The sequence below is a fragment of the Colobus angolensis genome, unplaced genomic scaffold, assembly GCF_000951035.1.
Source record: "Colobus angolensis palliatus isolate OR3802 unplaced genomic scaffold, Cang.pa_1.0 Scaffold268, whole genome shotgun sequence".
In the NCBI taxonomy this organism is placed as follows: Eukaryota; Metazoa; Chordata; class Mammalia; order Primates; family Cercopithecidae; genus Colobus; species Colobus angolensis.
Window position 1 is genome coordinate 4,860,703 of NW_012115910.1, and position 14,855 is coordinate 4,875,557.

Below are 14,855 nucleotides of genomic sequence, written 5' to 3' on the forward strand. Positions count from 1 at the left end.
TGTAGGCATGCAAGGGACTCTCCTGGTCTGCAGGTTGCGAAAACTGTGGGAAAAGGGTAGTGTCTGGGCCAGAATGCACCGTTCCTCTTGGTACAGTCCCTCATTTTTCCCTTGGCTTGGGGAGGGAGTTCCCCGACCCCTTGTGCTTCCCAGGTGAGGCGACACCCCACCCTGCTTCAGCTTGCCTTCTGTGGGCTGCATTCACTGTCTAACCAGTCCCAGTGAGATGAGCCGGGTACCTGAGTTGGAAATGCAGAAATCACCTGCCTTCTGCATTGATCCCGCTGGGAGCTGCAGACCAGAGTTGTTCCTATTCAGCCATCTTGTCAGCCACTTAAAGTCTGTTTTGTTTGGTAATTGTGTCACCACTATTGTATTCTTGTGATTGCAGTATATGTGGTATATCTTTTAACATTCTATTACTTTCAACCTATTTGTATCTTTGAAATTAAAGTGCATCTCATGTAGATCATATATAGTGTAGTTGGATATCACTTTTTAAATCTAGTCTGACAATCTGCTTTTTGATTGGCTTGTTTAATCCGTTAACATTTAATGTTATTATTGATATACTTGGGTATACTTTGTCATTTTACTTTTTGTTTCCATGTCCTTCATGTGTATTCTTCTATTCTGCATTAATTCTGTTGAATTAAATGAATATTTTCTAATGTGGTGTTTTCATTTCTTTACTTTTTGCTGTTTATTTCCAGTTCTTTATTAATTTCTCTAGAGCTTGCTACATACATATTAACCTATCAGAATCAGTTTTAGATTTATACTAATTTAATTTCGGCAAGCTATAGAAGTGTTACTCTTTTGTACTTCTGTCTCTCTGTAATTTATGGTATCAATATTACACATATTATATCTTTAGATGTTACAAACTAAACAATACCTTGTTATTATTTTATGTAATTTTGTATCTTTCAAATAAGCTGAGAGTAGAAAGGATAGGAAGTATATATTTATAGGTTTTGTCATATATAGCCTTCTTATTTATCATTTGTGGTTCTCTTCATTTGTTCCCTGGATTCAAGTTACCATATGAATTTTTTTTTTAGCTCAGTACAGCTTCTCTCATGCACCTCTTTTGTGTTATTATTGGCAAATATATATATTTATGTGTTATAGGCCCAGTTTATACATTATGTATAAATTCTTCTGTGAAATTGCTTTTAAATCAGTAAAAGGGAAAAGAGCAGAAGAAATGCATAGTTGTACTGTCTTTTTGATTACATAACTACCTTAATTGGTGCACTTTGTTTTTTTGTGTGTGTGGATTCAGATACTGGCTGGCATCACATTTTTTTTATTCTGAATGACTTCTTTTGGAATTTATTTCAAGCTAGGTATGTGGCAAATATTGCTAATTATTTCTCCTGCCAGTTTAAATCTACTCTTGAGCCCTCTTAGTATTTTTACTTTTCAACTCTTGCATTTCCATTTCATTCTTTTTTGTAATTTCAGTCTTTATTTATATTCTCTATATGATGTGATTTTATAACCATATCTTCTTCAATTTTGGTTTCCTTTAATTCTTTTAACATATTTATAATGAATTATTTGAAGTGTTTATTTTTTTAAATCCCACATCTGGTCACTGTCACAGATAGTTTCTGTTGCTTACCTTTTTCCAGTATATGTCCTGTTTCCTCACGTGTGTTACAACTTTTTGTCAGAAACTTCACATTTTAGATAATATCGTTATGTGTTTCTTAATGATGGGGATATGTTCTGAGAAATGTGTCATTAGGCAGTTTTGTTTTGTGAACGTCATAGGGTATACTTATACAAACCTAGATGGTATAGCTTACTACACACATAGGTTACATGGTGTGGCCTTTTCTTCCTAGGCTACAAGCCTGCACAGCATGATACTGTACTGAATATTGTATATAGTTGTAATACTGTGGTATTTGTGTATCTAAACATATCTGAATATTATAAAGGTAAACTAAAAATAGGGTATTATCATCTATGGGACTAAGATTGTATATGCAGTTTGTTGTTGACAAAGCATAATTATGCAGCACATGACTGTATATTGTAGCAACTCTGAGATGAAGTTGCTGGGTGAAGCCTCTGATGTATGTCCTTGAAAGATGCAGCTTGGGTGTACCCACAGCAGTTTTGGCAGGGCAGTCTCTGACTGTCTCTTTTCTGAAACGTACTCACTCAGGTGATTGATCTATTGCTTTCAACAGTGCCCTAGGAAATAAATTGCTCTACTGATCCAGTTAAATTTAGGTTTCTGGAAGTATTAGTTCTTTAGGTCAGTGTTTGAGATATGTTCTGATCCCAGTGTTTGAGATATGTTGCTTCTCCCAGGTGACTCTCTGTGTTGCTATCTGGCCAAGTTGTAGTTTAGCTTATAACTCCAGTGAATCTGTGAATCTCGTCTTAGTTGAGCTTGTCTACACTTACATACAAGTGAAACCAGTTCCTCTGAGATTCACAGCTTTCTGTTCTGCAGCCTGGTTCTCTTCCCTGGGGAAATTCTCTGAGTGATAGCGCTAAAGCTGAGGCTGGGGACAGTGGTGTGCTTCTTTCTGGGTGACACCCTGCTTTAGGAGCTGAGCAGTTGATGTAGGGGTAGCAGGAGCCCTAGGTATCATCAGCTTACAGTCCTGATGTGGAACCCTTACACCACGAATTGGGGTAAGGGTGATGGAGGACTCAGTATTCTTAGTGTTCCTCTACCTGATTTAGAGCCTCTGTCTCAGGAATTGGGACTAGGTGGAAGAAGGTAGCCATCACCTCTCAGCCAGATTCACCTGGAACTTAAATTCAGCAACACGGAGCTGGGGGTAGATGAGAAATGCTGACATCCTTCCTTTCCTGGGAGATAGTCTATTAACTGAAATTTGGGTGGGGAAAGAACCCTGTGTTAGGCTGTAGAAATCTGGAATGGAGTGTCTCTCTCTCTCCCTCTCCTTGAGCTGAGGGAAGGGAGGAAGGGAGCAGGTTTGATATGGTTTGGTTGTATTCCCACCTAAATCTCATGTTTAATTGTACTCCCCAATGTTGGGGGAAGGACCTATTGGGAGGTGATTAGATCATGGGGGCAGATTTCCTCCTTGTGCTTGTGATAGTGAGTTCTCATGAGATCTGGTTGTTTGAAAGTGTGTAGCACTTCTCCCTTCACTCTCTGTTTCTCTCCTGCTCCATCATGGTAAGAGCTGCTTGCTTCCTCTTCACCTTCAATCATGATTCTAAGTTTCCTGAGGCTTCCCAGCCATGCTTCCTGTACAGCCTTCAGAACTGTGAGTTAGTTAAACCTCTTTTCTTAATAAAATACCCAGTCTTAAGTAGTTCTTTATAGCAGTGTGAGAACAGACTATTACACTATTTTTACAGACATTCGATAGACTTCTTTGAATAAATGTTTATTTTTTCTATGCCCTTAGGACAATTTCCAAAGACTGTTTAATGGTTGTTCTTAAAAAAGAATTTATAGCAGCTTTGTTGGAGTTTGTAGAGCTCCTCCAGCTGTCTAGTCAGAAGTCTGTCTCCTACAGTTATTTTTTTAGTAGTAGTCATTACTTTATTCAGTTTATTTCTTCTTGCACGCATTGTAATAATTCATATTATGAATAATAATTTATTTTCTCCTAGAAATAGTTTTAATCCAACTCTCCAAATTCATTGACATGAAGATATTTATAGTATTTTATGTAGTCATTTGTTTTTTCTTTATATATTAAATTTTACAGCTTTTTTCTGTTGTTAGTACATTATTTGATGTTGTTCTTATGTATCATGGATTTTACTGTCCTTCTACCTGAATTATAATTTTTTTTATATTTCTCAGGGATTCATCCCTTCTTTGATTTTTCTTGTTCTCTTTCCCTAACTTGCTTTCTTGTGTTAACCTTGTTCTTTATGTAGACTCTTGAGTTGTACAGTTAGCTCATTTATTTTCTTTTTATTTTTTGGGTAAATCTAGTTAGACTATAAATTTACTTTTTATTACTATAATTGCATCCCACAATTACTGATATGTTTATCATCATTTCTAAATATTTAGTCATATCTACTATTATTTCTTTTATAGTCATTTGTTATTTAGTATTTTATTTGTTTAAAAATGTTTGAGGGATTTTTGTTTATTTTTATTTTGATTTTTTTGTGTGTCAGAGAGTGTGGATTACATATTATAATATTGAAGTTTTGGATTTTGTTGACTTCTTTCAAAGCCTCCTTTTGATTATTTTTATTTCTGGAATGCTAATTAAACATATTTATTGGCCAGGCGTGGTGGCTCGTGCCTGTAATCCCAGCACTTTCGGAGGCTGAGGAGGGCAGATCACAAGGTCAGGTTGAGACCAGCCTGGCCAGTATGATGAAACCCCGTCTCTACTAAAAAAAAAAAAAATGTAGCCAGCTCAGTGGCAGGTGTACTTGGGAGGCTTAGGCAGGAGAATCACTTGAACCTGGAAGGTTCTCGGCAATGAGCCGAGATCATGCCACTGCACTCCATCCTTGGTGACAGAGCAAGACTCCGTCTCAAAACAAACAAACAAATGAACATATTTATTAGGATTTCTTAACTTATCATTCAGAAACTTTAGCTTGTCTTTCATATACCAGAATCTTTAAATGTGGTGTATTTTAGGTACTCTCATGCAATTTACCAAATGCTTCTTCAGGTATGTTATGTCTGCCGTTTAGCTTATCTATTTCATTTAAGTTATTTATTTTTTAACTTTGGTGATTTTTTCTTTTTATTTTGATGACTATATTTTCATTCTCCAATATATTAGATCTTGCATTTTTATAATCCCCACTTGTTTTTGGTCATATTCACCTGTTTTTGTTTTATAATTTCCTGTTCTTAATATATTCCTTTCCTTAACATTTTGAGGATTTACATTTTTACATTTTATTAAATTTTAGTAATGTACATATACTTCTTTGTATCCTTACCACCAATAAAGTAGGTTTTATTGCTCTTTTATCTATATAGTGGATGTAAAAAAACTGTATCACTTATAATTTGCATTTTCCTTAATACTGTTATCTTTGAGCTTCTATTTATATATGTTCATTTTCCCATATAAGATTTTCTGTTTATATATTTTGCCTGTTTTCCTGTTTTTGTGCTCATCAATTTCTAACAGTACTTTGACTATAGATCAGTGGTTCTCAAATTATGGTCTGTGAAACTCTGGGAGTCCCTGAGACACTTTCAAGGGATCAGTAAGGTGAAAACTAATTTCGTAATTATACTAAGATTTTATTTGCTATTTCTACTGTGTTGATATTTGCACTTATGGTGGGTAAATTACTGTCACTTATTTAGTAGAAAGCAAGGCAGTGGCCTTGAACTGTACTGGCAATTGAATAACTTCTTAGTTGAGACACTGCTGTAAATAAAAGCCAGGTTAACAAGGAAGAAAGTGGCAGAAGTTTATGCATGTGCTGTACCTATCATGCTGGAGAGGCCTCAATTCAAAAGTATCTCCTATTGGTACCTTAGGGGCCTTGCTTACATAATATTTTAACAAAGAGTCATAAATCCAATTTAGTGACAAAACAAAGGAGAGAGCAATTCCAGTCTTCTAAAAGGTTAGAAAATGTGGGATGATAGTAAAATCTGTTCCCAGATTCTTTTGGTGCCTGCTGGTGCTTTCTCTGGACAGATTATCAAGTGTTATCTCCAATAAGGAAGGATTGGTGTCCTGCCCTTGGGCAAATGGAGGCTAAGGCCTGAATGGTCCCCTCCATTTTCAGCGTCTTTAACCTTACAACCTTCAATATTTGGGGGAGAAATACTTTGTTTTTCTTCAGTCCCCCTTTTAGAGCTTTAGTTTTAGAAAGTTTTACATATTAAAGTCCAAGTTGGTAGCTTTGGGGAGATTTGGGTTAGAGGTTCTAATCTGGCAAAGGGGGAGAAATAGATTGAAACAAGTAGAAAGCAACAAATTGGGTTCCATGTCTTACTGAATGAGTCTCTTCGTCCTAAGAATAATTAGCTTAGTTGAACAGATGAGCCTGATTTCAGGAGGTGGTGTTATAGGTGAATTTTTTTCAAATTCAGTCTCTATATGGTATAGGCACACTGGTATTTAGTTGGAAACGTTTTTATGGAAAACACAGAAAAACAAAAGTTAATATCTGGAGCAGTCTACAAACTAGTCTTTGAGTTTGGAGGGCAATCAGCTGAGAATATTTTAGATTTTGACTCAAAACATTTCAGTTGGGATGGATAGGGAGTGGCAATTTGATAGATTTTCCCAGATTGTTGTTTGAATCAGGGGTTCCACTGAACTTTCTGTACATACATAAGTTGTTGTAGTGATTTCTCCAAAGTTTATATCAGGTTGTCTAGCATTAACTTGCAGGACTTTAGGAAAAGCAGTTTTGATGTCTAGGGATTTAGAGTCAGATGAGTGAGTGGGAGAAATACTGGAAATTTTAGTCTGGAGAGTCATAGTCAGATATTGGAAGAAACTAAAAATTCAAGACTCAGCCTAGATAATTTTTTAAAAACCCTCAAAAGCAAATGGACAAAGCTAGAATCTAATAACGAGCGCACTATAGTTTTTAAATTTTTCTTGAAACGTAATTTTTCTCTCTCTGGTCACTTATTTCTATCAAAGATCACAGTGAGTCCAGTTTGGTTGTAAAATAAGTTTTAGCCTCATTATAGTTGGTTTGATTAGTTATATAAACTGTAGCAAGGCCGGGTGCAGTGGCTTACACCTGTAATCCCAGCACTTTGGGAGGCTGAGGCAGGTGGATCGCTTGAAGTCAGGAGTTCGAGACCAGACTAGCCAACATGGTGAAACCCCATCTCTACTGAAAATACAAAAATTAGCCGGGCATGGTGGTGCACGCCTGTAATCCCAGCTACTTGGGCAGCTGAGGTGGGAGTATCGCTTGAACTTGGGAGGCAGAGGCTGCAGTGAGCAGAGATTGCGCTGCTGTACCCTAGCCTGGGCGACAGAGCGAAACTCCATTTCTAAATAAATAATTAAATAAGTAAACTGTAGAAAAAATAATGATTGACCTTATTATAGGCTCTTTTAAAGTTGGCTTTGCTGAAACTTGTCATAAGGAAAATACTTTTAAAATACTCTCCAGGTTAGGAAGTCAAGCCATGGACTCACCCTCAGATTTTACCTGTAGTACTTGAGTGAATTCTTTTCTTGAAGTCCCCAAAGTATTTAGAGTATTCTGCACCTCTCAGAAACTGATATTTTTTTTACTTACCACAAGGCTAGTAACCCTGTAAAGGAACCATGTAGACAGCTTACTTGGCCAGTTTTTCCAAGGGATTAATTGGATCCTAGTTAACCTTTAGTTCCTTAAAGCAGCCTGGTCATACCTGAAAATGTGACATCCCAATCAAAGCCTTTGTAATATGTGTTTTTAACTGTGTCTTGTTATGAAAGGAAACAGATTCTTATTAATGTTATGCAAATAACTATATTGCCATAAAATAAAAATATTTATGTTTAGTTTCTCAATTCAGAAGAAATCAGAGAGAAAGGTAAATGTTTTGATTTTGCTTACAAAAATATGCTTTACCCAATTCCTGCAAACTATAAGTAGCTTAAAAAAAAAAAAAAGCTTTCTCGACTCTGGAAAAAGAAACAAAAAATAATCAGCAATGTTTTCAACAAAAAGTCATTAAAAATTATTTTAGTCCTGCATCAGTTCAGTCCCACATAATTCTTTTTCTGCTTGATGTTAGATTAGCAATTTTATGAGTCTAGTTTGTAAAATGGGAGTTATTCAAATTCTTAACCAGTCTAATTGTGTTATCTCAGTGATGTTGGAAAACTGTACTTAAGTGTATTTAAAGTCTATTCCATGAATCTTCTTGAAGACACTTTAGGATTTGCAGAGAGCTTTTGAAGGAAAAACAAAAGCAACAGAATAAAGCAGTAACACATCCAGAATGTTTATTAGGGACCAGTTCTACAGGCACTTTTGCCTAGCAACTCCAATAATCTCAGACTCCCAGAAGGCAGAAAGATGTTCAGTGCATCAGGTGCTTAAGAAGACAGTTTTATCGTGAAGAAAAGGATTCCTGTCTTGTGGAGGGAAGTGTTTACCAGCCAGGGGCTAATCCTGCAAGCAGCCTCCCACCTGCAGCGTTAACTCTTTTATGCACATAAGCTGATCCTGAATTGTTGCTGGTTTGTGTGTACTTCTGCTGGAGGCTCAGAAGAGTATACTTTTGATACAGTGTTTCAGAGAATTTGGGGGATATTTTGACTTAAATTCAGACTTAGTTCTATTTCAGGAAATACCTTCATATGGGTCAGATTTCTGGAGAGAAAAAGTTTTCTTTCTCTGTCCCAAGGCATACTGTAACTCACTAGAGTTTCTAGCTCTGACCCTTCAGGTTCAGTTATTCTATGTGATATTTGTATGTATTACATATCTTTGATGTTATAAGTCATGATATATGTATGTATACATGATAAATGTGTACCTACGCTGATGAATGAATCAGTACAAAAAGCATGTTAGAATTCCTGTTCAGAAATGAAACCTATAGAGGTTTCCTTAGCAATTAGAAGCTGTCTGGTCTCGACTCCGAATACAAAGATGGAGGGTAGCTAACTATGTGTACTTAATTTTAGCTTAAATGTGTAGGTAGGAAAGTAAACAATGGGTGGGTGCACTTCAGTGTGTGCAGGAAGCTTTTCCTGAGCATAATCCAGGAACAGGCAGGGAAGTCTTTTTCCCTTGTTTGACAGAAGTAGCAACGGACCACCCTGTTTTGGAAGATGAACTTTTCTGACTTTTGGTATTGTAGTGAATTTCTTTTCATTTTTATTTTTCTTGTGTCATTTCAGTGAGAATTTGGGATGGGTAAAATATATATATATATATGCGTGTGTGTGTGTGTGTGTGTGTGTGTGTGTGTGTCTTCTCAGTTCCAGCTGTTGTACTCAATAAAACTAATTGTGTATCTATTAGAAACATATTTTTGAATTTTGTTCATAATCATATGAATTTAATTTCTTCCAAGATAAATATTTAAATTTAGAGAAGTGTTATACCTGAGTTTGAGCAGCATAGTGTTAAGGTTAATAGAATAGGCTCTGGGACAGGCTCCGTAAGTTAGAATCTTAGTTTTGAAAGCATAGGCATTGGACATGTGACATAATCCCTGCCTCCCTCAATTTCTTTATGACAGATAGAAAATCTTAATGATGCTGAGAGATTCAAATGAGTCACTATTTGTGAAGTGTCTATCATAGTATTTGGTACTTAGATAAGTGTTGGTACAAGATAAGTGTTGGTGAACTAAAAGTAAATATAATTGTATCTAAAAACATGTACCAAGAATTTATACCAAGTAATCATATTTCTTAAATAGTTACAATATGTTTGAATTATAAGTAACCATTTTTTGTCTTTCTCTTCTTAATTTTTTACAGCTTATCGTGAGCCTCATTATTATTATCAGTTCACAGCTCGATATCATGCAGCTCCCTGCAATAGTATTTATAATATTTCTTTTGAGAAGAAACTTATTCAGATTTTAAGCAAACTGCTTCTTGACCTTTCATGTGAAATTTCCTTACTTAAGTCTGAATGCCATCATGTTAAAATGCAAAGAGCTGGTTTGCAAAATGAATTGTTCTTTACATTTTCAGGTAAGTCTATACAATTCATTAGAAAAGCAAATGGAGAACACATAACTAAGAGTTAAAAAATGTTGTTAATTACTCACAGCATTTTTACGATATAAACACTATACATCCGAATATATTTTGTTCTCTACTTTGACTTAGTGCTATTAACCCCTCAAATAGAATTCTACTGATTCATGTACTAATGAAAAGTTTGCTCTCTCAATAACACTGTTATGATAATTTACTGTAGAGTGGAATTTAGTGTAAGGAAAGTCATGCTATTTAGGTATAATGATTTAATTTGTAAAATCATCTAATTATAAGATGGGTTAATATCATAGACCAGAGGTACCATTCAGCTTAGTATGCTTTTCTTAATAATGTGGAGTAGAGGCCCAATATTTTCTGGAAAACAAAGAATTGGACTTTATACTTATATCTTTATATTTATAATGGTTTATGAATGACCACTTAGGAATACCCACCTATGTGTTTTTAAGAGGTCCCAGTGACAGTAGGGCACCCCTCCCCTTTCATTACAAATGTTATTGCTTGCTAGTTTTCTTCCTCCTTTTTTAGTGTGTGTTTTTTTTTAAATCATTATTTATCTGCTATCAGAGTTGGATTGTATTTAACCATTTCCCTGACTTTCCCTTCTGTTTCTTTTTTGGCCATCTAGGATTGAAGTTTTAGAAACACACTTGAGAGGCATGAAGCTTTAAGTGGAAAAAGCAAGAGAAGTTCAGCCTTATTTTCTGTCTTTTATCTTCCTTACTTTTCTCCTGTCTTTCCTTCTCTTCTCCTCTCTTTCCTTCTCCTCGGCCCTCCCCTCCCCTCGCTACTCCTTTTCCCTTCCCTGCCCTCCCCTCTCTCTCCTCTTCTCCAGAAATACATTGAGAGTTTTTCTCCAGCCCCTGGGTCTGTTTAATAGGTAGATCAGTTCTTAGAAAACCTGAAAGTGTGGCTCAGGTTCAGCACTTTGGGAGGCTGAGGCAGGTGGATCACTTGAGGTCAGGAGTTTGGGACCAGCCTGGCCAACACGGGGAAACCTGCCTCTACTAAAAATACAAAAATTAGCTGGGCATGGTGGCGTGGGCCTGTAGTCCCAGTGGCTTGGGAGGCTGAGGCAGGATAATCACTTGAACCCAGGAAGCTGAGGTTGCAGTAAGCCGAGATCATGCCACTGCACTGCAGCCTGGCTGACAGAGTGAGACTGTTTAAAAAAAAAAAAAAAAAAGGCTGAAAATGTACTGGAACTCATAAAAGAGATTATATCCAATAGAAATGAAGCATTATGGGACTTGATTTGCATTTCTCCAAAGGCAAATGTTGTTGAGCATCTTTTCATGTGCTTATTGGTCATTTGTGTATCTTCTTTGGAGAAATGTTTATTCAAGTCCTTTGCTCAATTTAAAATTGGGTTGTGTGTCTTTTTGGTGTTGTTGTAAGAGTTCTTTATATATTCTGAATACTGTATTCTTATTAATATGTGATATGCAAATATTTCTTCCATTTTATGGGTTGTTTTCTTACTTTCTTAATAATGTTCTTTGATACCCAATTGATTTTAATTTTGCTGATGTCCAATTTACCTGTTTTTTCCTTGTGTTTCTTGTACATTGGGTGGCATTTCTAAGAATATGTTGCCAAATCTGAGGTCATCAAGATTTACTCCTTCTGTAGTTTTAGCTATTACACCTAGGTCTAAGATTCATTTTGAGCTAATTGTGTACATAGTATGAGGTATGGGTTCAACCTTATACTTCATATTTTGCATGTGGCTATCTGGTTGCCCAAGAACATTTGTTGGAAGAGACCATTCTTTTCTACATTGAATCGTCTTGGCACCCTTGTTGAAAGTCAGTTAACCATAAATATGTGGGCTTATCTCTGGACTCTCAATTCTATTGCATTGTTCTGTATTTCTGTTCTTATGTCAGTATACCATTTTGATTACTGTTTGATTTGTGGCACTTTGGAAATTGAGAAGTGAGAGTCCTCCAATTTTGTTCTTCCTTTTTAACATTGTTTTGGTAATTTGAGATTATTTTTAATTCCATAGGATTTTTAGCATCTTCTCCATTTCTGACAAAAATCACCATTGGGGTTTTGATAGGGATTGCATTGGATCTGGACATAGCTTTGGATATTATTGCCACCTTAACAATATTAAGTCTTTTAATCTGTGAACACAGGTAGCTTTGCATTTATTTAGAACTCGTTTAATTTCTTTCAGTAGCATTTTACAGTTTTCAGTGTATAAGTATAGTGCTGTAACCCTTGATAAATGTATTTCTAATTATTTTATTATTACTGATGCTATTATAAGTAGAATCTTCTTAATTCCCTTTATACTTTGTTCATTACTCGTGTATAGAAATACACTAGGTTTTTTAAAAAATGGATTCTGCATCCTTGGTTGAATTCCATTGTTAGCTCTAATAGTGTTTTTGGTTTTGTTTTGTTTTTGTGAAATCTTTAGTAGTTTTTGTATAGAAGATCATGTTGTCTGTGGATAGCAATAGTTTTACTTCTCCCTTTCCACCCTGGATACATTTTACACCATTTTCTTGCAAAATTGCTCTTGTTTGAACTTCTAGCACAATGTTTAGTAGAAGTGGCAAAATTGGCATCTTTGTCTTGTTCTTGATCTTAGGAGGAAAGCTTTCAGTCTTTCACTGTTGAGTATGATATTTGCTGTGGGTTTATAATAAAAGGATTTTGTATTTTGTTAAATACTACTTTTGTATGAAGTGAGATTATCATGTATATTTTTATTTTTCACCCTGCCTTCTATTAATGCAGTGTACTCTATTTTTATTGTTATATTTTCAACAACCTTTGCATTCCTGGATTATACCCTGTATAGGTATAATGTATAGGTATAATAATTTACAGGATTATACCCTGTAAAGGTCATACTGTATTCTTTACCATACTACTGGAATTGGTTTGCTATTTTTATTAAGAATTTTGCATTCATAATGGATATTGGCCTGTAATCATATAATTTTCTGGCATTGGTGTCAGGGTAATGCTAGCTTCATGATATGAGTTAGGAAATGTTACCTCCTCTTCTGTCCTTTTGGAAGAAAGTGAGATGAATTTTATTTAATTCTTCTTTAACTGATAGAATTCATTACTGAAGCTTTTGGATTCTGGGTTTTTCTTTGTTGGCAGGTTTTTGATTACTGATTCAAACTCCTTACTTAGTTATAGACCTATTCCTATTTTCTGTTTATTCTTGAGTCAGTTTTGGTAGTTTGTGTGTTTCTAGCAATTTATTTCATTTAGGTTACCTAATTTATTAGCCTACAATGGTTTATAGTGTTCTCTTGTTATCCTTATTTCTGAAATGTAGGTAGTAATGTCTCTACTTTGATTTCTCTATGTGAATGTTTGTCAATTTTATTGCATTTTTTCCAAAAACCATTTTTTTCTTTATTGCTTTTTCTCTTCTCTAGTTTATATATTTTCTACTCTTTATTATTTCCTTCTTTATGCTAGCTCTGAGTTTAATTCATTTTTCTTTTTCTAGTTTCTTAAGGTGTAACATTAAGTAATTGATTTGAAATCTTTCTTCTTGTTAAGTACAGGTGTTTACACCCATACATTTCTTTCTGAGTACTGCTTTAACTGCAACCCATACTTTTTGGTAAGTTGTATTTTCATTTTCATTCATCTGCAAGTATTTTCTAACTTCCCTTATACTTTGTTTTGACCTGTTTGTTGTTTAGGAGTATGGTGTTCAATTTCCACATGTTCGTATACATTCTAGACGTGCTTCTGTTAAGGCTTTCTGATTTCTTTCTTTTGTGGGGTAGAAGTCTAGTCCAAATGACCACCAGGATGGCTAAATAGTAGAAAGAAGAGATTTATTGTGACATCAACTTGCAGTTTGGGAAGATATGATCTTTGGTGTGGACTGAAGGCACTCTCTCTTCCAAAGGGAAAGGGTCTGTATTGACGATAGGGTCTTATATATTCAGCTTGTTTTGGGTAAAGCTATACATATTTATGAGGGGGGGTTGAACACATGTACAATGGGTAGACATGTATGTAACTTACATTCCATGTTCACTTTGGGGTGGGTTTTAGCATTAAAACAAGGTAGAATTTGGCTCTGTCTATTGAAAGGCTGACTATAAAACACAGAGAATTTGTGCAGTCTCTATTAGCTTGCTGAAACTGGCTTAAGGCCTGCAGTTGCCTTTCAGGAAGGAGTACTTGTAAGGCAGATTCTCTGTCCAGTCAGAATTTTAGTGGTCTCAGTTGTAAATCAGAGTTAGGAAGGGAGTCTGGGAGTCTGGCAATTTGTCTGATAGCTCCTGTTGTTAAAGAGTTTAGCAAGGTGTGTTTGCGTGCGTGTGTGTGTGTGTGTGTGTGTGTGTTGTAGCCATAGAAATTTAGGGAATTGACATGCCAGCTGAGCCCTGAACCTTTAGCTCATAGCTGATTTTTGTTTCCTTAACCTTGGGGTCCATCTTAGTTGATAAAGGGGCATCTATTTTTGTTTCTCAGATTACAGAAGCTACTTTATATCATTTTCATCTTCTTTTTTTTTTTTTTTTTTTTTTTTTTGAGACGGAGTCTCGCTCTGTCGCCCAGGCTGGAGTGCAGTGGCCGGATCTCAGCTCACTGCAAGCTCCGCCTCCTGGGTTTACGCCATTCTCCTGCCTCAGCCTCCCGAGTAGCTGGGACTACAGGCGCCCGCCACCTCGCCCGGCTAGTTTTTTTGTATTTTTTTAGTAGAGACGGGGTTTCACTGTGTTAGCCAGGATGGTCTCGATCTCCTGACCTTGTGATCCACCCGCCTCGGCCTCCCAAAGTGCTGGGATTACAGGCTTGAGCCACCGCGCCCGGCCTCATCTTCTTGTACTTACTGAGACTCTTTTGTGGTTACACATATGGTCTACCTGGAGGAATGTTTCATGTGTACTTGTGAAGTATGTGTATTCTCCTGTTGTTGGGTGGAGGGTTCTGTGCATATTGTATAGATCTAGTGTTGTTCAAGTACTCTATCTGCTTATTGATCTTCTGTCTAACTTTTATATTCATTATTGAAGGTGCGGTATTGATGTGTTCCACTATTACTATCTGCTTTTCCCTTCTGTTCTGTCAATTTTTGCTTTATATAATTTGGGACTCTGTTGTTAGAGGCCTATATACTTATAAATGTTATATATTCTTTAATACATTGGCCCTTTTATCAAAATATAGTGCATTTCTTTGCATCTTGTAACAATTTTTGAC

General features: G+C 35.9%; 1 protein-coding gene across 2 annotated transcripts in view; it reads left to right on the forward strand.

Annotated features, from left to right (window-relative positions):
• Window positions 1–14,855, forward strand: part of ZPBP (zona pellucida binding protein) — a 147,746-nt gene that overhangs the window by 51,512 nt on the left and 81,379 nt on the right. For both annotated transcript variants that reach the window (XM_011947563.1, XM_011947564.1), the window contains exon 5: window positions 9,405–9,623. In XM_011947563.1, the coding sequence (XP_011802953.1) occupies window positions 9,405–9,623 (219 nt within the window). The remainder of the gene's footprint in view (window positions 1–9,404; window positions 9,624–14,855) is intronic.